Below are 25,070 nucleotides of genomic sequence, written 5' to 3'. Positions count from 1 at the left end.
CCTACATCTCACATTGTTGGGTTGGTACAAAGGGGGGGGGCAAGCCTGCCTAAAGGTAATTCTATGTACCCCTATATATATCTACAAACTCAGAGTCCAAGCACTGGTAAAAACCCATACCTAATGTTATGTAGTGCTATGGTATTAAGAATGTATCAGTAACTGGACCAACACCAGCACATAGAAGACTAACATTTTAAATATGATAAATAACTTCTCTTCTGCTTTCACTTCCCCAGCTTTTTAATTAGGTATATTTTCTCTGTAAAATCATCCTGCCCATAAGAAATTAGAATTATAACATTTAGGTCGTGAAAATGCACTTGCCTTGGTGGAAAGGTGATCTATTACAAAGCATTTTAAAACTTTAATAAATATTTAAATTTCACGTCATTTCCTGGCCCATACTAGTGAAAAGTTTTTTTAAAAAAAAACAAAAAAACCAGCAGTTGATAAATCAGGGGAAAATACGATTCCAGTTTCTTTTTTACAAACTAATAAAAATTTGAAATCCTGGCTATAACTCCAGCCAATGGTATGAGTTGGAAAAGAGCCTGTTCATTAGCAAAAGTTCATTAGCAAAAGTTTCACTTCAGATAATTAAAAGTTCAGCCCCCGACCCCAGAACTCTTTCTGCAATGATCTGTCTGCCGCGAAACCTTTTCTACCTTTGTAGGAGATTCTGAGATAAGCTCCAAGGTATAACTCTTTATTTACAACAAGTTGACAACAAGTCATGTTGAGATCAACCATTGCCCTACACCAGGGGTGTCCAACTCCCAAGACACTGCGATCTACTCACAGAGTTAAAAGCTGGCAGTGATCTACCCCCTTTTCAGGGGTTCAGGTCAAAGTTGTTGAGCTTTTTTTTTAGCAAGGAATGCCCTGTCCCTGTTTTGGGGGGGTTCAGGTCAAAGTTGGACGTGCCTGCCCTACACAAACTGAAAGTGTACCATAGAACCACCCTCCCTGTTTGGTGCCCACCAATTGTTGTTAGAGTGCAACTATCATCTCAGAGCAATGGTGATGTTGGCTGGGGCTGATGGGACTTGCAGTGAAGACTTCAGGAGCGTGCCCATTTGAGGAAGGCTGCCTTAGGAAAGCTAAGAAAAGGCAGACAAGGTATCTGCCAGTCATCTCATTATGGAACCCTTTGCAGCTTCTATAGAACCAGAAGCTCCTTGATGCATTACTCTTTGATTAACCACATCAAGGTCTGGTGGCAAAACTAAGAACTAAGAATCTTTGCTCTTTAACCATGAACAAAGAAGAAAACAAAGTGAAGGAAATGAATCCAGAGTAATCCATTGATTACCAATATTAACAATTTCATCTGCGCCACAATTGACTCAAAGTGGTCGTCTACATTATTTAGTTATAGAAGTATTTACATACAGCCCTCTCACAAAACACCAGGGCAGTGTATAGCAATTTTTAATTTTTTTAAAAAAAAATGGTTAAAAGCAATGCACAGCAATTATTGAAATGAACTCTTAATCTGAAGGTTGTGGGTTTGAGCCCCACGTTGGAAAACAAATTCCTGCATGGCAGGGGGTTTGACTAAACCAGTGTTTCCCAACCTTGGGCCTCCAGCTGTTTTTGGATTACAACTCCCATCATCCCTAGCTAGCAAGATCAGTGGTCAGGGATGATGGGAATTGTAGTTCAAAAGCAGCTGGAGGCCCAAGGTTGGGAAACACTGGATTAGACAACCATCAAGGTCCCTTCCAACTCTACAATTCTATGACTGGCTACTCAATAAATAAATAAATAAATAAATCAGCAGCTGCATAGGCCTAACAGCATTAAAAAAAAAAAAAATCTGTTTAAATTTTTTAAAAAAGATTTATTATGCTATTGTTGCTTTAGCATGGAAATATTTAGCAATTTAAAGTAGCTAGGAGCCAATGTGTGACCACCACAGAAAAAGGAATGGTTAGATTTATGATTCCTAATAATAACCCTGACTTTGCAGCTATCCGCATATTAAGTTACATGTTTAATAACATGCATCTCATAGTGTCCTGGTCTGTAAATTAAAATCTATATGTCATATTGCTTCCCCATGCACATGAGCTCTCAAAATTATATTTATAATGCTCCCATCGATGGAAACATTCCAGCAACTTTCAGTAATAAATTGCTTCATTGGAAATTCCACCAAACTATTATTTTTTTTGAAGAGACTATTTTTAAGGAGAATCATCAACTATACAAGCAGCCTAAATTTATGGTCATTACTACAATTTATATAGGCTATGTTATGTTACTTAATAATAAAAAAGCACTCAAGAATAAACGTCAATACCTCTCATAACCTGAGAGAATAAATCTCTCCAATGGCTCCTCCTGTGAAACACAGAATGTACCTGTGACAATATTTATTCCTAAGGGGTCAAAGTATATTAAAAGGAATGGTGAATGTTTAAAACACCTCTCTGGAACTAAAACCATTGGCTTTCTAATTTAGAATTTCTCTCAACTAATATAAAATGATTGATTGCCTTTATTTCATGTACCCCTTGATTTTTCTTTTCATTCATCATGGCCTACTTTAAACCAAATGCATTTAGGACCTGCCACAGGAAAAGTGGTCTCTTTTAAATTGTTGTAAAGTAATGAAAGGACATAGTAAATCAATCTTATTTCTGCCTTACCAAAGCATAACCTTTACTCTGTCCAAGTAATTTAGGCAATTTCTGCATGTGTGCTTCGCCTTGCCCCATCACACACAAGACAATAACATTATATGCATTGTCATTTCCGAGACATTTTTAGGAGTAAGAGCCATATATCAAATAAGTACAGTCATACCTCGGAAGCTGAACGGAATCCGTTCTAGAAGTCCGTTCAACTTCCAAAACGTTTGGAAACCAAGCCGTGGCTTCCAATTGGATGCAGGAAGCTCCTGCAGCCAATCAGAAGCTGCATTAGATGTCTGGGTTCCAAAGAAATTTCGCAAACCGGAACTCACTCCTGGGTTTGCAGCGTTTGGGAGCCAAAACGTTCGACTCGCAAGGCGTTCGGGATCCAAAGTACGACTGCAGTTGGAAATCCTATTTTTTTAATATGCCTCATAAGCTTTCTAATTGTAGCATCTTATTTCTACAAAGCAGCCACAAATGTAACCTATTTCCTAATTAAGTATCTTTAAGAACCCAAGAATTACCATACTTTTCCGTGTATAAGACCAGGTTTTGTTTTTTACTTTAAAATAAGGTTAAAGATCTGGGTGCAGCTTATACACGGATAGTGCATGTGCCCATTTTCTAAATTTGGGGTCCCCAAAAGTAGGGGGTATCTTATACATGGGGGCATCTTATACACAGAAAAATACGGTGTTTTCGTGGATTAGACCATGGTCCTTTCACTTGTTGCATTTAGCAGTGTTCAACCTGAAACTCGCAAAGAAGTCAGGATAGCCAAGGTCATTCTCTTTCACAGGTGCTTGCCATGGGTGTGTGACACCATGCCCTGGGAGGAGGCTGAGCACGGAGCCCAGAGCAGCAATTTCAATTGCCAGCAGCTCCTCCTCTCTTGCGCTCAGGAGGAGCCGGCCACTGAACTCAGCCCCTTAACAATGAGATGGCCCAGACCCCTCCCAGCAGATTTTTTTTTTTTGGGGGGAAGACACCTCAGCTCCACAGAGTTGGCATCCTTGTTCCCTATAGTTTGTTGACAGCCTCTAGTACTCAGTACTAAACTGCTTCTGAACAGCAGCTCTATATAGTCACTGAGTTTGTGACCATTATCATATACTGGGGCAAAAAGTTGTACACAAAAGTACACCTAAACATATAATTAATTACAGAATGGGGGGGGGGGGATAGCAAAATACATTTTCACTATTTTTTTTAGTACCTCACATCTCCTCTCCAGCTGCAGTTACATTTAAATAATAATAAAAAGAAAATATTCCAAGCTCTCATTCTATACAATGAAGACACATATTTGGGATTGCAGGGGGCTATTGCCCCAGTTCACATACTTACCTGATGATCCATCTGTGTGGTAGAGTGGGAACGGGGGCCCCTCCACCTATATGCACCTAATGTGATGTGACCAGTTTCCTACATAAAACCTCTAATCTGCACATTTATCCCACCTTAAAGAGATGGTAAAATCAGACCATTGCACATATGGGATTCCAAGTGGCATGTTCACGTCACAAGCTATTTTAGGAGCCTGGTGGAAGGTAAAACAGGGAGCCTATTCCTGTACTGTGCAAATACATGACTGCCTGGGTCTATGATCTATACAGTGGAACCTTGGTTCTCGAACTTAATCAATTCTAGGAGTCCATTTGACTCCTGAAACCACTGGAAAAACCAAGGCACGGCTTCCGATTGGCTGCAGAAGCTTTCTGCATTCAATCAGAAGCCATGGAAGCTGTGTTGGACGTTCAGGTTCTGAAAAACATTCGCAAACCGGAACACTTACTTCCGGGTTTGCGGCATTCGGGAGCCAATTTGTTCGGAAGCCAAGCCGTTTGGGAACCAAGGTACCACTGTAATGGGCTTTTTCAACTCTCAACAAGTTCATACCCATTAAAGACTAATACTTTATGAAATTCTCCAGCTCTTTCTCCTCTCTTTACCTTACAGGAATATATTTCTGCATGAAAAAGATACAGACACATTTATAGCATTTTCTTAGTGTCTTGATATTGGATTGTATCTCGTTGTGTGCCTCTACCAGTGGAATTCTTCTTTATCGGGCAAAATTTCACTTGAGTGGAAAGGGGTGGGATACTATTTTTGTTAATACCGCATGCCTTCTGCAACCTCCTGCTGAATCCCAAAATCTGCACTGGAGAGCTGGGGTACTTTTAAAACAGATGGCTCTGCAATTTGCATTTACAAAAGCGTGATATGCAACAATCACACACATCACACATACACACCCTTTCTGTTTATGAAAGCCAACAAAAGTAATGCTTGGTCAAAGAGCCTTCCGCTGATAGAGGGACACAGTCATATACAACCCAATCTATCAAAAAGACAATTTTTTAAAATAAATAAATCAGAAAACAAACATGGAGTTTGTAGCATGAGGACTGCCAATCTGCGACAAGCTTATTTGCATATATTGTTAAGATTGCTAGAGAGTACCAAGGAATGTGGAATCGTTTTGCTCCCTTTCTTAATAGATGGAAGGGCAAAACAGTCCTAACGAGGGACTGGGACATATTGGAGCGCTGCCAGCTTGTGCCACATAGGGTGCAAAATTGGGGAGTGTGGTTTTGCTGTGCCATCCAGAAGCTGGCGCAGCAAAGCAAGCCCAAATGGTCTCTGAAGAACTAACTGACTCAAGACCCAGAAGATACATACATGGCTGCCCCTACTAACATTCTGTTTGAGGGGGGCTTATGCTTCATTATGCCAGCATGAACTCTGGTGCTGGTAGCAAGCAAAATCTCTAATCCTCTCAAGCAGCAAAGATCAGGGCTTTGGACTGCAGCCTAACATAGCTTAAAGCAAATCAATACGGCAGTTCCGTGAGATTTCTTAAATCCAGTGTAGGAAAGAGTGTGTGTTTTTTTGTTTAGAAAGGAAAGTATGTACTTAAAATCAAGTGACTGCATACGGGTCGAATTATAAGCATAATATCAGAAACTTTAAATAGTTGGTTTGAAATAGCCAATCATTATTTGGTATTTTCTCTTTGCAGATGTTTTCAGTGAAGTCTCACTGGTAAAGAACAAGAAAGCCTTTGTTGTGCATTAGCTATTTTGAGTGAAGTTTCACTGAATTCTGCATAAGGTACATGTATAATACCACTCGGGCCTCGGTGGTTAAGGTGCAATTTCCAGATGCAGCAGTCTAACTATATCACCATACAAAGAATGTATGCATAGGCAACATTAGACTTCAGAACTGTGTAAGTTGTAAAAACAGCCTCTTGCATCATCATGAAGCATATCTTAATTCTGACGCTTCAGAATTTAGTTTTCTTCTATGCCTAACTAGCAGTATGGCAGTATTGCATGCCCCTACTATTAATTGATGGTGGGTTGGGTTGTTTTTTTAGCCACTATTAATCTCAGCTGTCATTTTGGATGAACAATTTATTTTCATTAAATTTACAGCATCAATGAGGTGTGAAATCTAAAATGCTACTTGAAATGTAAACGATGTAAAAGACATTGGAACAAAAAGGAGCTTGCGTCACAGTAAAATCAACAATACACTCCGAATGTATTAATCTAGGAATGATGATGTTCTGCAATTGAATTTTATTGTATTGCTATTCTTTCGGAACTATAAATGTATACGTTCAAATATCAAATGATATCAAATAGCTGGAGAATCAACTATTGTATTGCTTAATCCTACTTAATTCTGACTAGTAGTACTACTTCTTCACAGAGGCATTCATATATATTCAACTTCCAGGAGTTTAGAAATAACGTAACTGAAAGATTCACCGTGGAAAAGCCTTTACAGAACCCTACAGAAGCATCTTGTAGCTATCCAAATATTGAAATACAAATAGGTTTTGTTTAAGGGTACTCATCCTGTTCTAGTTTTAAGGTCAATGGAAACATGGATTCAGGGACTTATTGCAAATACTCGTCTTTTTACTGTTTATACCTATGTGAAACTTGCCCACCTGTTGTTGGTGTAGAAAAGAAGGGTCTCTTGCACTTAGTCCCACATATCGATTGGCTTGGGATGTGCCTGAGGCTGTGTAGGCTGATTAAGGAAGAACAAAACAGATTGATGAAAATAGACACCTATCCATTTCTACCCTGTATAATTTAAACACGAGAAATTCAGAGTTACGAAGAACGAATTTGACTAAGGGATAGAGTTTTATAACACCTATGGACTTCAATGGAATCTGAATGAAGGCAGGGCCACCTTCCCTGCCAGTGACAATTTCTCTACATGATACAAGTTTTTTTGTGTTTTTTTACCAGCTCACTTTAAGAGATGTGCAGCCAGATGCTCATTCAATGCCGTCACATAGACAACAAAATTCAAAGACTAACAATTTGCTACAGTAGAATGAGGTTTATTTGTAGTACCACTCAGATTTAGAACATAACCACGCTAAGGCCAGTGCTATTTTTCCTAGAAAAAGAGGGAAGGTCTCCCTTGTTCTCTTAGAATGGCAATAGCTCCCACCTGAAAGGTGCTGGAACTGAGTTGAATTCCAGCTGATTAAAAGCCCTGGCTAAGGCTATTTTTTAAAATGAGGCATAAAAGGTGTCCCCCCCTTTTCTAAAGGGAGATCTAGGAATCCCTCTTCTGTAAGTTAATATAAGCAGCATCTAATTATTATACGAATACTGTATTTAAAATGTTCGCGCTTTGTACACCGGAAAACTGTGGAGCAAATATATTTAGTGTAAGTTCTAGAAAACTGACCTATAATGTAGAAGCTCCTAAAACATTTTTTCCCATGTGTGTGCTTAATGGAATGATTCACCTTTCCCCTGTAGGTTACCTTTTGAATTGAAAATAGTTGTGTGTTGACTGAAAGTCATTAACTTCTGATTGTGTCAAAAGAAGTGGGTTGTTTTACTCTGACTCCTAGTTTGAAAATATCTACATTACCTGAATCAATTTCAGAGTAAGGTGATCTTAACTTCCTACTGCCAATGGCATAAAGAACAAATAGATAAGCACTAAAGGATTGATTTAAATGGTATTATATTTCTATTTAAAACAAACAAACAAATGGCATCTTATCTATTTCCTTTTACTGAATAACCTCCATAAAAATGGATTGCATGTTTACATGTAAAGTGATATTTCTATGAAGGAGGAACATGTGTTATTCCATATAATTTCAGCAAAAGTAGTTTTTACTTGTGAAATGCTGTGTAAAGCCATTTAAATCAGCTTTAGTACGCACTCATCAGGATAAAGATATAGAACTAGGAATAGGTAACAGCACTGTGAATTATCTTAATGTCACATTTTGGTGACACTTTTATCTTTTGGCCAATTCTAATTCATTAGAAATAAAATTGAAAGCATCTCTTTGGAAAGTATTATAGATCAGCCAATCCCAGATGCATAGAAGAAATTCCTCCATTGTGCATATTATTCTATGTAGTTTTAAACAAGGCTTAAATAGAAGTGGTCAAACCTTTTACATTTTTTTTCCTGGTGAAATGTTAAGATTAAAGAACCATCTATTCACAGCAAGTAATACATTTTAGATATGTAAAACTCCTTTAAATTGCAATGTTGAAATAAATGCAATTTTCATGCACAAATGGAATCCATTTGTGCATACCTTTGCTCTTTATGCACAAAGGGAATGTTGCTAACACAATGTTCACCATGTGTTAATCATATCCTTTCTCAAAGACCTAAAGTAGGATCCTCAAAGAAATGCACCTGCGATGTCTGTGTAATGGGTTCCCTTGCGTCCTTAAACACCATTTAAGCTTTTAATATTTTGTGGATGCTTAACTAGTGCCATATTGCTTGGAAGGCACATGAGATATGATGAAACAACTAATACCCAGAGTCAAATCTGAATCTCTAGTTTCATTCCATTCTTAAGGATAGAATAAGAATAGATCATCAAAAACTTCTTTACTGTTCAGGAATTGTGCACACTTAAGAAATCAGAAGAGATTACAACACTATTAATTGCCGTATTTTTCCATGTATAAGACGCTCCCATGTATAAGACACCCCCTATTTTGGGGGACTCCAAATTAAGAAAACACCCCTTAGCACTACTCGTGTATAAGATGAGCCCCAATTTTAACCCTAATTTTTGGGTAAAAAAACCTAGTCTTATACACTGAAAAATATGGTAATTCATTAATTAGTAGGTAATGACTTCTGCTTCTGCTAACAGTGCAATCCGATGAAAGTGCACTCAAAAGCCCTGCTGAGTTCAATGGGATTTAATACCAGGTACATTTTATTTTTTATTTAATTTATATGCCTCCCTACACCCGGGGGTCTCGTGTATACAGGATTATAGCCTCCATTATTTTATACTCTGCTCTAACTTGATGTGGGCAGATGAAATGGACATTATACAAAAGGGCAGCAGTCTAGATTTATCTAATCTAATAGAAATTTTGCTACTGTCCTAACATCGTATGTAGATGGAACCATACGTGTTTAACTATATGTGGGATATTAACATTTAAGAAATTTTAATTTGAAACCAGTATCTAGGTAAAGAAGTCACTTGTCATTACATGATTGCAACAATACTTTACAGTTAGTGAGAGGGTATGTATGTGTCTGTCTGTGTGGTGTTTTTATTACAGCTGCAATGTTGAATTTCAGACTAACGTGGAGGTTAATGTCGAACCATGATATGTTAGAACAGTAACATGGAAACTGCCAAGATGCACTTTGAGGTAGTGGGGACTTCATGTGACATCCATAATGTAAGTAAATAATGCATGGCTTGGCCTGTGTGCAAAATTCTCATGCCACTAACCACACATTCCTGGCGGACACTGGTGCCTGGAACATTTAATTCAACGGGCACAACCTAACTTAATTGCAGCAACTGGGTGGCTACCACGGCATATAAAAGAAGTTCCCAGGACTCTCCTTGTGGCTGCTGTATTCCTGAGAAGTGGCTCTAACAGTCGATACGCCCTGCATGTCTATGTCTGCAATTCCATTGAAGGCTATAGGGTAATTATATGGGCTTGTATTCAACTAATTCACTACACGTGCGGAACTTCTACTCACCTCACTTTCGCACACGCCCTCCAACATCTGCTCCAGAGGTTTGGGAGAACCCCCAGAGCAACTGGAGGGGGGTGCATGAGGAGGGAAGGTTCCACTGCACATGTGAAAGTTGTTCCGTGTGTGCAGTTGTGTAGCTGGATACAACCCACGGTACTCAACATAGCGAATTAGCAAAACTTTCAAACTCTCGTTAAATATAGTTAACCCACACAGATTTTTCAGTATCAGTTCTAATGAATTAAAATGCTTAGGTTAATTGAGGATCATGTGTCTGATTAAGTATGTTTTGGATGAAAGCTCACTTGGGAGGAATCAGATGAATCTCTTTTTTTCCTGTCTGTCTCGCTCCCTTTTTGGATTCCAGGTGTTGGCAAATTTTAAAAGCTTCCAATCCGAGTATGCTTCTCAATGTCACGAGAATGTCCATCTTTAAATTAATAATCAAGCTTTCGTTCTCTCCTGGCAATTGATGCTCGGATTAATTTGATTTCCTGCCCTGAGAATGTGATTGCCGTGTCACAAATGTCATACAGTAACTTGAGTTATTATAACTGTACAGAGTAAATGTCTTGTCAATGCCCTTTATTATCAAACTTTGAGCATCTGCCTGGTCAAATAGCAGGAAAAGGCACCTATATTGGCCTTAACTTGAAATGGTTTTGATTGATTTATTTTTGATGGACAGCGTTTGTTTCCTAGAAAAATACTTACTGGTTGCTGTAGGTGAAGATGCCTCACCTTCAGTGGATGTAATGATGGGTTTAGTGTCTGTCATGGTCAGGGTCACAGGCCGCACCGTACTGTGATGGGGAGAGGGTGCCAAAACTGGAGTAAAATGGCCAGGCATTTTCCCTACTACTTGACCACTGCTGTTAGGCTACAAAACAAAACCAGAAGAACGCCTTGTGAAATATACATGTAATGCTCAAGAGAGCGATCTACTTTTGGGTTTTCCAGAACCCCAGTGCTGTCGTGTGTCACTTTGGTATCTGTATCCAGCGCCGAGGGCCTTCAGGTGGTTACCTCCCTGAGAAAAGCTAGATTACAGGGAACCAGACAGAGGGGCCTTCTCGGTGGTGGCGCCCGCCCTGTGGAACACCCTCCCATCAGATGTCAAGGCAATAAACAACTATCTGACTTTTAGAAGACATCTGAAGGCAGTCCTGTTTAGGGAAGTTTTTAATGTTTGATTGTGCTTTAAATTCTGTTGGGGTATAAGTAATAGTAATTATTCTTATTCTTATTCTTATCTCTGCAAAGGAAAGAAGATTTAGGGATTTGTGATCCTCCTGAAGGTAATATTTGCAAGAGCCTATTTACCTTATAAGAAACTCACTAGTGAAGGCCATTATTCTATCTGACTGAAGTGCTGCTGTTGTTGTTATTTTATTATTGTTGTTTTAAAAAACAGTACAAATTGAGGTCCAGAGGGTGGCAACACAAGAACAGGGCCTTCTCTATCGTGGCTCCCCATTTGTGGAATGCTTTCCCCAGGGATGTTCGCTTGGTCCCTTCATTATATATTTTTGGGCGACAGGCAGAAATGTTCCTCTTTGACCAGACCTTTGGCTGATTAATATTCTTCAGCCTTTTAAATGTGTCGGTGGGAAGGGAGGGTTATTGTCCCGCCCCCTGTTTTGCTTTACTTATGTACTTGTTTTTATCCTGTATTTTATTCTGTGAACTGCCCTGAAATCTTATGCTGAAGAGCAGTATATGAATCTAAATAAACGAATATTTCCCCCTGTTATACTTCATGCCTGGATAATTCTAAAGGGTTTAAGGAGGCCACACATATTTATTTGTTTGTTTGTTTGTTTGTTTGTTTGTTTGTTTGTTTATCTAGCATGGGGTGGTGGGCATCACAAAGAATTCCCTCAATGTGTATCTTAGACATTCCCCCAAAACGCCTCTAACAATGTATTTGAAATTAAACAGTGCAGATTGTGAGTTTAATAATTCCTTGCACACTTTTTATTCAGATCACGGCAAGTGATCCTGAGTAAGTATCAAATATTACCTATGTTTAGATATGCAACGGCAATAGTAAAATTCTAGAGGTGCTTTCAGAGTCCCACAATTTTGAGGTAGGATTCAGTCAAACGTTGGCAAATTCAGATTGTGCAATTTGGGTTGATTGGGAGGCCTTGTGCAATAAATCTACTCCCCCCCCCCCCAAAAAAAAATAATAATTGTTTGCAATAAGGGAAGTGGCAGGAAAATGCACTCGAAACTGTGGGATAACATTTGCCTTAACACAACATAATCTAGCTTGTCTGAAAACATAACAAAATGAGTGCTCATTAAAGAGACAACTTTCATCTGATCTCCCTGCAAACAAATCAGGATGAATGCTCAATACACAGGTTGTCTAGAAGTGCCCTCTAGATTAACTAAACATAAATTCATTAAGTGGAGAAGGAAACAGGTCTAAAACTAAAATTGGTCTGATAACTAGAGAGTAGTTGGAAGGTGGAAATCAGCATGCTTATTTTGCTATGTAGCAAACAGCCAAAACATTTCAGATATAAAATGAACACACTGCTTCCTCTGCCCTCCAACTTCTTTTCACTTCTCTGGTAATCAGACCAATTTCATTACTGATTGCTTCAGCTATTTGCATCAAAAGGTTACTGAAATTTAATTGTAAAATGCCTAAAACCTAGATAGCTCACTGGAAAATGCACTAACTAATCAAGTTGCGTTCAGGAAGCAGAAAGGTGGCTAGATCAAGAACTGTATAAAATGACTGGACATGACACAGGAACCAGATACGGGCAAACATAATCCTGATGGGAAGAAGTTGCTGCAGAAAACCTAAGCCCATTTCTGCTACCAGCTGGAAGAGAGATCATTTATAAATAAACACATACACACATATGTGAGTGCGCACATACACAGAATTTCATGCACACAGTTCAGCTGTCTTCTTTTTCTTGGACACAACAACAGACTATTTGCAAGTCACATTTAAGCTTTCTCCACAATAGGAGTAGCCCCACAGTTCATGCTGTTGGTTATAAACATCCAGTTTCTCTTTATTTGCTATGGGTTGCCATCTAAACATTTTCCCCCAACAAAGCACTTTGGGGGGAAAAAACGAATCCAAATTACTTGAAGAAGAAGAAGAAGAAGAAGAAGAAGAAGTTGCAATGCATACAAATATTTTCCTGCTCAATTTGCTGAGACAAATACACCATGCCCCAGGCTCACCATCTAGGGAGGGCTGGGGGGGGCTGAGGGCCCCCTCAAAATTCCCCGGCAGACTTACATGTACACTGCATGGTGTTGTCACGTCATATGTGCATGGCACAAGCATGTCATGGGGCATGCTGACATCACATGGCCACGGTCCTCTCAGTTGCAGGGGCAAGGTGCATAGCTGTCAAGCGTCCCTTATTTGGCGGGACAGTCCCTTATCCCAGCACCATGTCCCGCTGCTGTCCCTTATTAATGATGTCCCTTAAATAAGCTACTGAAAGTAATGGGGCCCTTTCTATGTCCAGCTGTCCTTTGTCAACAACAAATTGTTGCTGTTTTTTTAGTGTTGAATATATGCTATGTGGTAATTTATGGACCTAATAGGTATCTAAAGCCATTTGCATGCAACAAAATATGTATTTTATCAAAGTAATTGTTGATCCCTTATTTTGGCTGCTGATCCCTTATTTTCGAGGCTGCTGGTCCCTTATTTTCAAATCTGTAAGTTGACAGCTATGGCAAGGTGTCACACTTGCCATACCCTTAAATTAGAAAATGCCTTATACTGCGTTGGACCACTGATCTATCTAGCTTAGTACTGGAAAGCAGCAGCTGTCCAGGATTTCAGGCATAAGATATTCCTAGAGGTGTCAGTGCTTAAACCTGGGGCCTTCTGCATGAAACACAGATGGCTCTCCCACTGAGCTATGGCCTTCTCCTTAATTTAATGCATTAGTTAATATAGTCATACCTTGGTTTTCGAACAGCTTAGTTCTCAAATGTTTTGGCTCCTGAATGCCGTAAACCCAGAAATGACTGTTCCGGTTTGCGAACTATTTTTGGAAGCCGAATGTGCGATGGGGCTTCTGCGGCTTCCAATTGGCTGCAGGAGAGCTTCCTGTATCCAATCTGAAGCCATGCTTTGGTTTCCGAATGTTTTCCGAACAGATTCCGTTTGACTTCCAAGGTACGACAGTATAACTATTTGGGTGATTTCTAAGGCTTTAATTAGCTGTTCCCAAATGTTTGGGGCAATCTAAATCTAGGTACGCACAGCATTTTCTCGGTGAAAGTTCCAGAAAATGAAAGCATATTAGTATATTCTTACTAATATACAGTGGACGCACAGGTTGCGAACGTGATCTGTGCGGGTTGCGATTCGGTGCTTCTGCGCAAGCGCAAAGCGCAATTTAGCGCTTCTGTGCATGCGCAACTGCTGAAAGCTGGAAGTAACCCGTTCCAGTACTTCCAGGTTTCAGTGGTCCGTAACCTGAAAAAACGCAACCTGAAGCGTCTGTAACCTGAGGTATGACTGTAACAGAAACACAATGGTAAAAGGAAGTGACTTTAGTGAAAAGTATTAATGACAGTGGGGGCTGAAAAGTACAGCAAAAACAAACCAATCCATATTCACAGATGCAAAGTGCTCATCACAAGTTTAAAATAAATAAACAAATCACTTGTGTCTTGGAAAAAGCATCAGGAACTGGTGTCCCTTGGGAATAAATTTATCCCAAAGTTGGTGAGCAGCCACCAAGCCACCTGTCTGCACATGTTTGATTTATGAACTTAGCGTCAAAACAGCAACACAAACAGGTTGTGTATTGACTGCAGGGGTTATGATGAGACACAGAAAATTGAACAGTGAGAGGTGCTATGCTATGAAGGCCCCATGCCTCGTTGCAACTGAATATTATTAGAGTGAAATCTTGGGTATACGTAGTTTTTAAATTTACAGTATCTGTTACTGAATAAAACAGCAACATGGGATATTTTCAGAGCAACATTGCAAAGCTACAGCTAGCAAAACAGTGATGAAAACAGCATTACTGAAGTGTGTAAGGCAGGCACATCTTCTGTTAATTGGGTTAGTCTCACTTGCTGGATCATCACCTTGTCATGGTGAGTGGACTTGCACATTCCTATGACCCTTGTGAGTCTCGTACTCCCAGCAGGGTCACCCAAGGTGGTAAGGTCAAAGGGAAGGAGCTAGACAAAGAATGATCCAAGAAGTCCTCAACGGCAGAACAGGCGGAAGATAACAAGAGGTATGTTATAACAGCTGTGAAGGCAGATGAAGGCCACAGCAGATAAGAATCTACCAGTCTCCGGGTGGTTTTAATGCAAGAGTTGTGTGAGATTTCGATCTGTGTTCTGGGACTATTGGGAAAGAAGGAATTAGCAACAACAACCAGAATAGAATCTTACTTTTGACTATATGTGCAGTGCACAACCTTGTTATTACCAACACACTCTTTCGACAACAATAAATTAAAAACATCACGGAGGCACCCTTCATTGAACCACTGGCACCTCTTAGAATATGTAATTGTCCAACCTTAAGACTGCCGTAATGTGCTCCTTACAAGAGCTATGACGAGTGCCAAACAGATCACTGATTAATATGTTCCATAATGGCTATCAAGATTATACCTCAACACAGGCTTCAAGGAAGGAAAACAAGGCGCAAAATGACCACTCAAGCCCTTCAAGATCCCATTAAGTGGGATTGCTTCCAAATGACTCTTAAGGACCATATGCTTTTTGGGTGCCCTGATAACATCAAGGAACACTGGACCAAGCTAAAAACATCCATTATTGCAGCCTCTGAACAAACTATTGGATACCAAACCTATAAACACCAGGAATGGTTTGATGAGAATGACAGTGAGATTGAACACATTATTGACAAGAAAAGGAAGGCCTTTCAGATCTGGCAAAGAGATAGAAACTGCACAACTAAGAAAAAAAAACCTATGCCAATGCTAAGACTGAGGTTCAAAGAAGAACCAGAAAACTAAAGAACACCTGGAGCATAAAAAAGCTCAAGAGATCCGGCACTTAGCCGACACTCATTATGCACAGAGTTTCTTTAAAGCCAAAAAAACCATCTATGGGCCAATATATCATGACATATGCCCCCTACGCTCAACAGATGGTACCACACTTAAAAGATAAAGAAGCTATTGCACCACACTGGAGAGAACATTACCAGTATCTCCTTAGCCACAACTCCCCTGTAGCTGCTGAGGTCTTCTCACAAATTCTGCAAAAACAAATTAGAGATGTACTTGCAGTATCTCCAAATCTGGGAGAGCTGTGTACAGCTATTAACCAAATGAAAAACAACAAAGCCAACGATACCTGCCGAAGTCTTCAAAGTGGGCAGAACTGAACTTACACAACAACTTCACAAGCTGATCAAAAAAATCTGGGAGAGAGCGGAGATCCCAGCAGACTTTAGGGATGCCAAAAATTATCAATCTCTTTTTATAAAAAAAAAAAGGTGATAAAATGGATTACGGAAACAATTAAGGCATCTCTTTATTAGCTGCAGCCAGCAAAATTCTTTGAAGGACCTTAGCAAACCGTCTCCTAACAATATCTGAGGCTACTCTTCCTGAATCCCCAAATGGTTTTTGACCTTCTAGGGCAGTGTTTCTCAACTTTGGGTCCCCAGATGTTGTTGGACTATAACTCCCATCACTCCTGAGCTCTGGCCTTGCTAGCTAGGGATGATGGGAGTTGTAGTTCAACAACATCTGGGTACCCAAGCTTGAGAAGACTGTTCTAGGGGGACAGTGGACATGATTTTCACTGCTTGACAGCTTCAAGAAAAATGCAGAAAGCAAACCCAAACCCTGTATCATAGCTGTCAACTTTTCCCTTTTCTTGCGAGGAATCCTATTCGGAATAAAGGAATTTCCTTTTTAAAAAAGGAAACGTTGACAGCTATGCCCTGTATACGGTGCTTATTGATCTCACTAAGGCCTTCAACACACTAAATCATAATGCCCTGTGGACTGTCCTTTTGAATATTGGCTGCCCAGATAAATTTGTAAACATCCTTTGGCTCCTCCATTATAATATGACAGCAACAATCGCAGATAACAATGGCTCTCAAAGTGAACTATCACAATGGGATCAGGTGTTAAACAGGGTTGTGTTATCACCCCAGTTCTATTATTTTCATTGTCGTGGTACTACACTTTGCAAAGCTTACGAAAAGCTTGGCATATCGCTCAACATCCGAAAAACCAAAGTGCTGTACCAACAAGTGCAAAATAACCCCTCTGCAGTGCCACAAATCCAGGTCAATGGTGTAACATTTAAAAGTGTTGATCACTTCTCCAACCTGGGCAGTTATCTGTGCACAAGGGCCGACATTGATGTTGAAATGCAGCATTGACTGAGTTCTGCGAGTGCAGCTTTCTCCCGATTGAAGTGAAGAGTGTTTGAGGCCCGGGACATATGCAGGGAAAGCAAAATGCTTATTTACAAAGCCATTATACTACCAACCCTTACTGTATGATGGTGAAAAATGGACCACCTATAAACGCTATCTCCAACTCCCCGAAAAATTCCATCAACAGTGTCTCCGAAAAATTTTTCACATCACTTGGGAAGACAGGCAAACTAATGCCAGTGTACTGGAAGAAGCAAAGATCACCAGTGTTGAAGCAATGATTCTTCAACATCAACTTTGTTGGACTGGTCATGTTGTGCAGATGCCTGATTATCATCTTCCAAAGCAACTACTCTATTCTGAAAGTGCAATGCTGGTGGTCAACAAAAGAGGTTTAAAGACTCTCTCAAGGCAAATCTATAAAAAAGTAGTATACAGTGGTGCCCCGCAAGATGAACGCCTCGCAAGACGGAAAACCCGCTAGACGAAAGGGTTTTCCGTTTTGGAGGCGCTTCGCTAAACAAATTTCTCTATGGGGTTGCTTTGCAAGACGAAAAAATCTTGCGAGTTCACACGGGGTTTTTTCGCTTCCCCCCCCTTTTCCTAAGCCGCTAAGCCGCTTATCAGCTGTTCCGCTGATAAGCCGCTTAACAGCTGATCGCTAAAAGCCGCTAGACCGCTAATAGCGCTAATCCGCTAAGCTGTCAATGGGCTTGCTTTGCAAGACGAAAAAACCGCTAGACGAAGAGAATCGCGGAACGGATTCTTTTCGTCTTGCGAGGCACCACTGTAAACACCAACAATTGGGAAACACTTGCCTGCGAGCGCTCCAATTGGAGAACAGCCTTTACCAAAGGTGTCACGGACTTTGAAGACGCTTGAACTCAAGATGAAAAGGAAAAACATGCTAAGAGGAAGGCACATTTGGCAAACCCTCACCATGATCAACTCCCGCCCGGAAACCAATGTCCCCACTGTGGAAGGACATGTGGATCCAGAATTGGCCTCTACAGTCACTTACGGACTCACTGTTAAGACCATGTTCATGGAAGACAATCTTACTTGGCTACGAGTGATTGCCAAAGAAGAAAGTTTGTTCCTCCCTCCAGTTTTCAACATTGTGATGTATCACTATATCACAATGTTTGTCTGGTAATACATCACAATGTTGAAAAGCTGGTATTGCCCAGTCTTACTGCTTGAGCCTCCAGAACCCAAGATGATTCTTCCAATTCTGTGGACTTTTTCCTTCAAAGGGAGTGAAACCCTGCTGAGAACAGACTATTCCACCACCTCTTGGACCAAGGATTGTGACTCTAAATTGTGCTATTGATAAAAATATTAATGAGCGATAATTCAAGGCAGTTACAGTTTTAAATGGGGGGATTGCTTGCGCCGTTAGCTGGAATGGCTGTCAGTACCTCGTTTTCTTTACCTTCACAACTGTGTATATACATTTATACATTATACACATACATTTATGGTACCTGTGCTCTGGAAAAGTTTGATAACTGTGATAGAAGTCTTTTTCTAATTGCACCATTACTATGTGTTCTGTGTATTCACAGAACGTTTTGTAACTTCAAAACATCCACTAGGATTTCCTTTGCAAAACATATTTTTTTAAAAAAATATAAAAAGCAAAGAATGTTTCAAGGAACACATGGGTTAACAGTGACAGAATCAACTGCTTCCTTAAGCATTCTGTTACCAAAAAAGCAAGCTCAAATTAATTAAATAGACACAGCTGGAGGCCCACACTATCTGAAACAATGTATCACCTTTTACTGTTCCCAAATGATTATAGTGAACAGAAATTGAATGGCTCATATGGACCCTGGCCCTTTCCAGGCACACCAAGAAAATTAACCCTCTAAATGGCTGAACCGAACCACTTTTATAGCCTACTACTGATTTGGGAAAGGCAGTATTTGTTCACCCATTTCACAACAGCTGCTGCTTTCAAACAAATAGGATCTGAAACTTCTATACTGCTTGAAAACAGTAATTACTGCTTACAATATCTAAGAATTCCAGTGCTTCAAGACATTCAAAATATTTAATACACAGCTCTTTAACTCTGTTACCAAGCTTTGATTCTTATATCATTATTGTAACCTTAAAAAATTCATATAAAGTTTACTGGGGTCGTCCACTTTGCTACGTGGGAATTGACACAAAGCTGCTGTCTTAAAACTTACAACATAATAACATGTAGTAAAATAATTTCACTAAAATCAAAAAGCACCTCTTACGTAAGGAAGTTGCTACCAGCTCCTAGTACCACTCTCTCTGCCATTCTCTTGGCCTCAGTCCCCCATCTTTAATACAAGAGTAATATTGGCCTGCCTTATACAGGATTGCTGAGCTAATGATCGTGAAGCACTAATACATACTATTTTGACTCATCAGTACAAGCCCACATACATCTCCCCACTCCAAAACACTCATCCTGAAGGCAAAGTGTTCTTTTATTCCCTAAATTCATTTGGCACAGCCTCCCTCCTTTTTTTAAAGAGAAAAAAATGTCATTCTTGGATCTCTGGACTGCTTAAAAGTTGCATTTAACCTTACACTGAGAAACCTGCAGAGGGTTTCCCTTGAGGAAATCCCATCTAGCTCTGCATCTTTAAACTGATTTCACTTAAAATATCCAACTGAATACTGTGATTGTCTCACAACAGTGATACCTTGGTACTCAAACGGCTTGGCTTCCAAACCCGGAAGTAAGTGTTCCGGGTTTGTGAACGTTTTTCAGAAGCTGAACATTTTTCGGAAGCTCCTGCAGCCCATCGGACGCCGTGCCTTGGTTTTTGAATGGTTTCGGGAGTCGAACGGACTGCCGGAACAGATTAAGTTCGAGAACCAAGGTACCACTGTATAATCAGTGCAGTGGTAAAGCAATTAGTTTCAAAATTCCTGTGGGCAACGTGATTCACCTTGAATGGTCATCTTAATCTAAATTAGAGTGATACCAAAAAATGTTGAGGAGGGAAAGTTCAATTTTAGGTAAATACTGCTAGGTTCTTTGTTACCTGAAAAATAGTACTATTATCACAATACATCCCTGAAAACCAAGTGAATGAATATGCTTTGAAGTGGGAAAAGTATAATTGAATTTGAAATTACATTTGTACAGGTGCAGTTTTTATAAGCTATGATAACCAAATTTATTTAAAGAAAAATCTGTATGTTACATGTAATGAAGTGTAGTCGTCTGGCTGAAAGCATACAATTGCATAGAACAATTCCCTTTGGTTACTGAAACGTCCTATGTGGTTTTTCTTTTCTTTTTGAACAAAGAAAAAAGAATTCTTTCAATTCTACAGCCTACAGAACAAACTCCTAGCATCATTGTGTGCCAAAGGACTTTACATGCTGATGCCAATCTTGCAGAATATAACTCCAATGCACTCAGAAATATAAGGGTGGGCAGAAAGCAGATTGGAATCTACTGGTAGATCAACAGAAATTTCTGCCGCCCAGTTTTACTACTGCAATGACAAGTGACTCCCTTAACGTAAATCAGAATGCTGAAATTAAGAAAATTTTGGAGTAACCAGTAATAGATTTATGTGTGAAAGTACTGTTTGCGCAACTCAGCTCTGATCTTCTAAGATCAGCAGCTGCTCAGAGGCACAACTGAAAAAAGAAAATTCTAAGTATATTTCTTTTGTGGGTAAATCTCAGGGAATAAGTAAAACACAAAACAAATCTCACAAGTCTGAAGTCTGTCCTTCCCAATGTTTAAAATACCGATCTCTATTCATCCAGTCTCCAAACTTATCAAAATTCAGAAAAATATCAAAGGTAACAGTGTAGAGTTCATCAACAGTCTGAGATTCACTAGAGTAAGTATGCCTTTCCTCTATGTAAAAACTGTCTCGTTGGATCCAAACACTCAGTTGCATGAGCAGAAGGAGCTTCTGCTCATGGAATTTCTTTTTCATGAACAGACACTCCGTCCGTCGATGGATAGAATGTCCAGCCCAACACTTGCCAATGAATTTGGCTCATGTTTTCAAGAGGACAATTATATTAAAATGGGATAGATTTCTTTTCCTTTTGTGCTTACCCAACTGGTTACTGGGCACGTGTACCACTGGGCTGTAGTTTTGAAACAACCATTACGCAAATCTGGGGCGTAGTGTGTGAGGGGGGCTGCCAGGGCGATGGCCCCGGAGCCATTTATCTGGGGGGTGCTGGCAGAGCGGCATGAGGAGGACGCAACAGCTATGTGCCCTTAGATGCCAGCCTTGCAAAGCGGAATGGGCTGGTGTTGTGGCGAGGACTGGGCTGGCATACCTGGCATGCATGTACCCACCTTGGGAGCCATGAAGACACGCTCTGTTGCTGCCCCAAATCCCAAATCAAAGACAACAGCGTGGTAACCAGTGTTGTAATGAGTTAGTAAGTGTATATGGCATTTGCTGCGGTTGAACAGATGTGATATTTTAAACTGTGAGATCCAGGTGGAACAGCAATGCTTCTAACATCTAAAGCAAATGGTTCAACAATGGTGGGGAATTGCTCGGGTAACAGCTAGGCCAATTTACTACTCTATTTTGCAAAGGTCTATAGGCTCCTTATACTGATGTGGTCAGCAGGCAGGGGCAGAGGAAGGGGAGTGCGGTGGGGCGGTCCGCCCCGGGTGTCACTACTGAGGGGGGGGTGACAAAATGCTGGGCAGCACTCACCGTGGGGTCTGCAGTGTGCACAAGCCATGCATCTCTCCTGGGAGTGACATGGTGGCTTGGGTGCCCGCAGGCTCTGCACTGCCCCAAACAGTCCGCCTGCCGCCTGCCCCTCAGCTGTGGGGCAGCTGAGTGGGAGGAGACAAGCAGACTCCTTGGAGGCCCCGTGGAGCGTCCTGCCCTGGCTGGCCCCACCCTGCAGGTGGCTGGCCCTGCCCCTGGGTGCAGGGCATGTGAGCCACCCCAGGCGCCCGATCGGCTTGTTCTGTTGCTGTCAGCAGCGAAGCACTTTTAACTGGTATAGTGATTAAAATTGGATAGCTATTAAAAATTACAGTGAAACATTTGCTTTGGAGACCTTTTCATGCATTACTAGCAATGTCGCATCACTACGACACTTTCACAACCGCACTGCACAGAGCGCTTACAACTGCAAAGGATGTGCTAGAATCGAGCAGCTAGGTGGACAATGGACTGTACGGTGGTACCTTGCAAGACGAAATTAATTCGTTCTGCAAGTTTTTTCGTCTTGTGATTTTTCTCGTCTTGCGAAGCACGGTTTTTGGAAAAGCTTCAAAAATCACCAAAGTCTTCAAAAACCTCAAAAAAGGCTACCACACCGCGTGCTATGATTTGCTCCTCGAAGTCAAGTCGCAACTGCACCCCTGAATGCACGGTTTCAAGAAAAAGGAAACAAACTTGCAAGACAAAGGAAACAAACTTGCAAGACATTTTCATCTTGCGAAGCAAGCCCATAGGGAAATCCGTCTTGCGAAGCAACTCAAAAAACGAAAAACTCTTTCGTCTTGCGAGTTTTTCGTCTTACGAGGCATTCGTCTTGCGAGGTACCACTGTAATGGAAGACCCGAGTAACAGGTAAATATGAAACTCTTGCATATATTGGAGAGGGGTGGAATCTAGATTACATGAAACCAACGAGCAAGAACTTAGCAGTTATTGAACAAAAAATTGTAATAGAGAAAAGATACTAGCATTCCAATAAAGTAGCAATGGGCCAGTTTGCTTGACATTCAGAATGGCTAGATTTGCCCTTGCCATCTTCTTCTAATGTGTCTTTATAATGAAAACTTTTTTGAAAAACTTGAAAGCAGGGGATCTTGATATTATACAGGAAGAAAGCTGCCGCTCTTAAGTTATTAGTAAATCATTATTTTAATTTGAGATGCTTCCTCTCAAGACACAATGGTGCTTGAGCGTTATCCCCTTAATTATATATGTTTCCCAGTATTAAAGAGGGATCAGCTGCTGTCAGCAGAACATCAAAAGGGTATGAAATCAATTATAAAGTTGAAAGTTTTCTTGAAAATCTTAAGTATTATCAATTTACTAATATGTGATAGGTTTAAAAGATTATCTACAAAACTGAAATGTAAGAAAAGCAATCACTAAATAGTTGAAAAATGTACAAAACTGAAAGACCAGTTTTAATTTGCATATTTTTGCTTAATAATGTGTAATTGAGACATCAGTTTGGAAAACAACAATAGAACTCTTAGATTTTCCACACTGAATTAACATTAAGGATTTCTAATGGATGCCTTAATTAGATTTTATTATTCATGGAAACTTTACACAAAATAAAATCAGTTTCTACGTGTCCCAATTCCATTTCAGTCTAAGCAAAAAAATAGGTGGGCGTATATGAATGAGACTGCGGGAGATTTAATCCAGACACTGACATCAATTTGTAACTAAAATGGGACATTCAGCATTTAGATTTAGGATTAATACTCTAAGGGAAACAACTCTCTGCATTGTTTGGGCTGTAACACAATCCACACACATGAAAGTAAGTTCCAAAGGAATTTGAGAGACTTAATTCCAAGTATATTTAGGATCAGGCTATTAATACTTTTTATTTGCATGTAAGAGCGTACATTTACTGTGGGATGGGATGAGACTGTTCCATCATTGAAGTCCAATAGCTACAATGGCTTTTGGAACTGTCCAACGGAAGCAAGTTTTCATTGAAAACAGAAAAGTTTATTTCTTTCTCAAATTCTATTGCTATAGCATACAAATCACATGCTCTGTCTTTTCACATCTGCAAGTAACAGATTTACAATCAAAAGAGTAAATAGGCATTTCTGCTATTATATCCTAGGTCTATTGCCAAAAATGGTGCTGGGATATTGCTGTTGAACTTTAGCAGGTCTGTTGCACGGAGTTCCATCTTATCTGTAAGCTGAATAATGTCTACATTAAACTTATGGGATAAGGTATCATCAATATGTGGTTCATACTCATTTCTGCTTCTTTTTCAGACAACCCAGGTGTAATGGTTAAATCCTTGAGACCAGTCTGAATTCAAGAATGGATAGCATGAGAATGAATAAACTAAAGCTCAATTCTGGCAAGACAGCGTTAGTAATTCCTGAAGGCTGAAAAGCACAGGGAATAGTGAATCTGCCTGCTACAGTAGAACTGAAACTCAACGATAGTATTTTAGGATATTTCTAAGAATTCACTAGTGCGTTATGAGTGCTAGCTGCAGTTTGGCAAAGCTCTCTTCCTGGGGAAACACTTCCAACTCCAGTAATCTTTGGGAGAGCAGCCATAATATTTTTATTCTGCCAGGCTGCCAAGCTGTTGGTTCCCCCTGGTACTTATGTTATGCTGCCTTGAATTAAATGCTGTATCTAGGTTCTTGTTTTATTAATTGTATCTCTCTAACTTTTCTTGTACGCATCTTTTGGAACCGCAAAGTGGCTTACGAACTGAAGTGCTAAAAACAGAATTAACACAATTTCAAACTATAAAGGAAAGAGGAAATTAAAATACATTTTCATGTGCTTTACTATCCGTTATGGAGTATACCTGCTGGCAATTCACCTAAAATACACCCAATGTGAACTATGGGACTTGACAGGAGCACTGAGGAAAAGGCAGTGAAACCAGAAACTGAACTTTGTAATAACACACACTGCAGATATTTCAATCCAACTAGATTGCATATGACGTGTTCTGATGCTGTTGCGCACAGCTGTACACAAGTCCATTACAAATGACTTCTCTGCTGCTTTGGAAACACATGTGAACTGCTGCATATTCATTTGCAACTTTTTTATAAAAACAACAACAACTAGAAATGTAGTATTCCATTTTTGTGCAATGCTTATTAACTTAACTTCCCCACCACCACTAGTTCAAAGATTTGCCGAATGCATGCAAATCACTGCAAAGCTGCATGCAACTCAAGAGGATTTTATCTAACACTGGCTAGTCTATAAATAGGATTGCCTGCTCTCTCTAGTGGGGTTTACATTAGCACATTCCTTGTTT

General features: G+C 40.0%; 1 protein-coding gene across 18 annotated transcripts in view; it reads right to left on the bottom strand.

Annotated features, from left to right (window-relative positions):
- NFIB (nuclear factor I B) overlaps positions 1–25,070 on the bottom strand; it is a 302,316-nt gene that overhangs the window by 26,162 nt on the left and 251,084 nt on the right. For 7 of the 18 annotated variants that reach the window (XM_079959475.1, XM_079959464.1, XM_079959465.1 and 4 more), the window contains exons 9-10: positions 10,398–10,563; positions 6,613–6,695 (exon numbers count right to left, since the gene is read on the bottom strand). The exons of 4 other annotated variants lie outside the window; for them this stretch is intronic. In XM_079959475.1, the coding sequence (XP_079815601.1) occupies positions 6,613–6,695; positions 10,398–10,563 (249 nt within the window). The remainder of the gene's footprint in view (positions 1–6,612; positions 6,696–10,397; positions 10,564–25,070) is intronic. 7 more of the 18 variants (XM_079959476.1, XM_079959474.1, XM_079959467.1 and 4 more) reach the window with 2 other exon arrangements.

The sequence above is a fragment of the Podarcis cretensis genome, assembly GCF_951804945.1.
Source record: "Podarcis cretensis genome assembly, chromosome: 17".
In the NCBI taxonomy this organism is placed as follows: domain Eukaryota; kingdom Metazoa; phylum Chordata; class Lepidosauria; order Squamata; family Lacertidae; genus Podarcis; species Podarcis cretensis.
The sequence above is the reverse complement of the archived record's forward strand: the minus strand, read 5'-3'. Positions and strand labels throughout refer to the sequence as shown.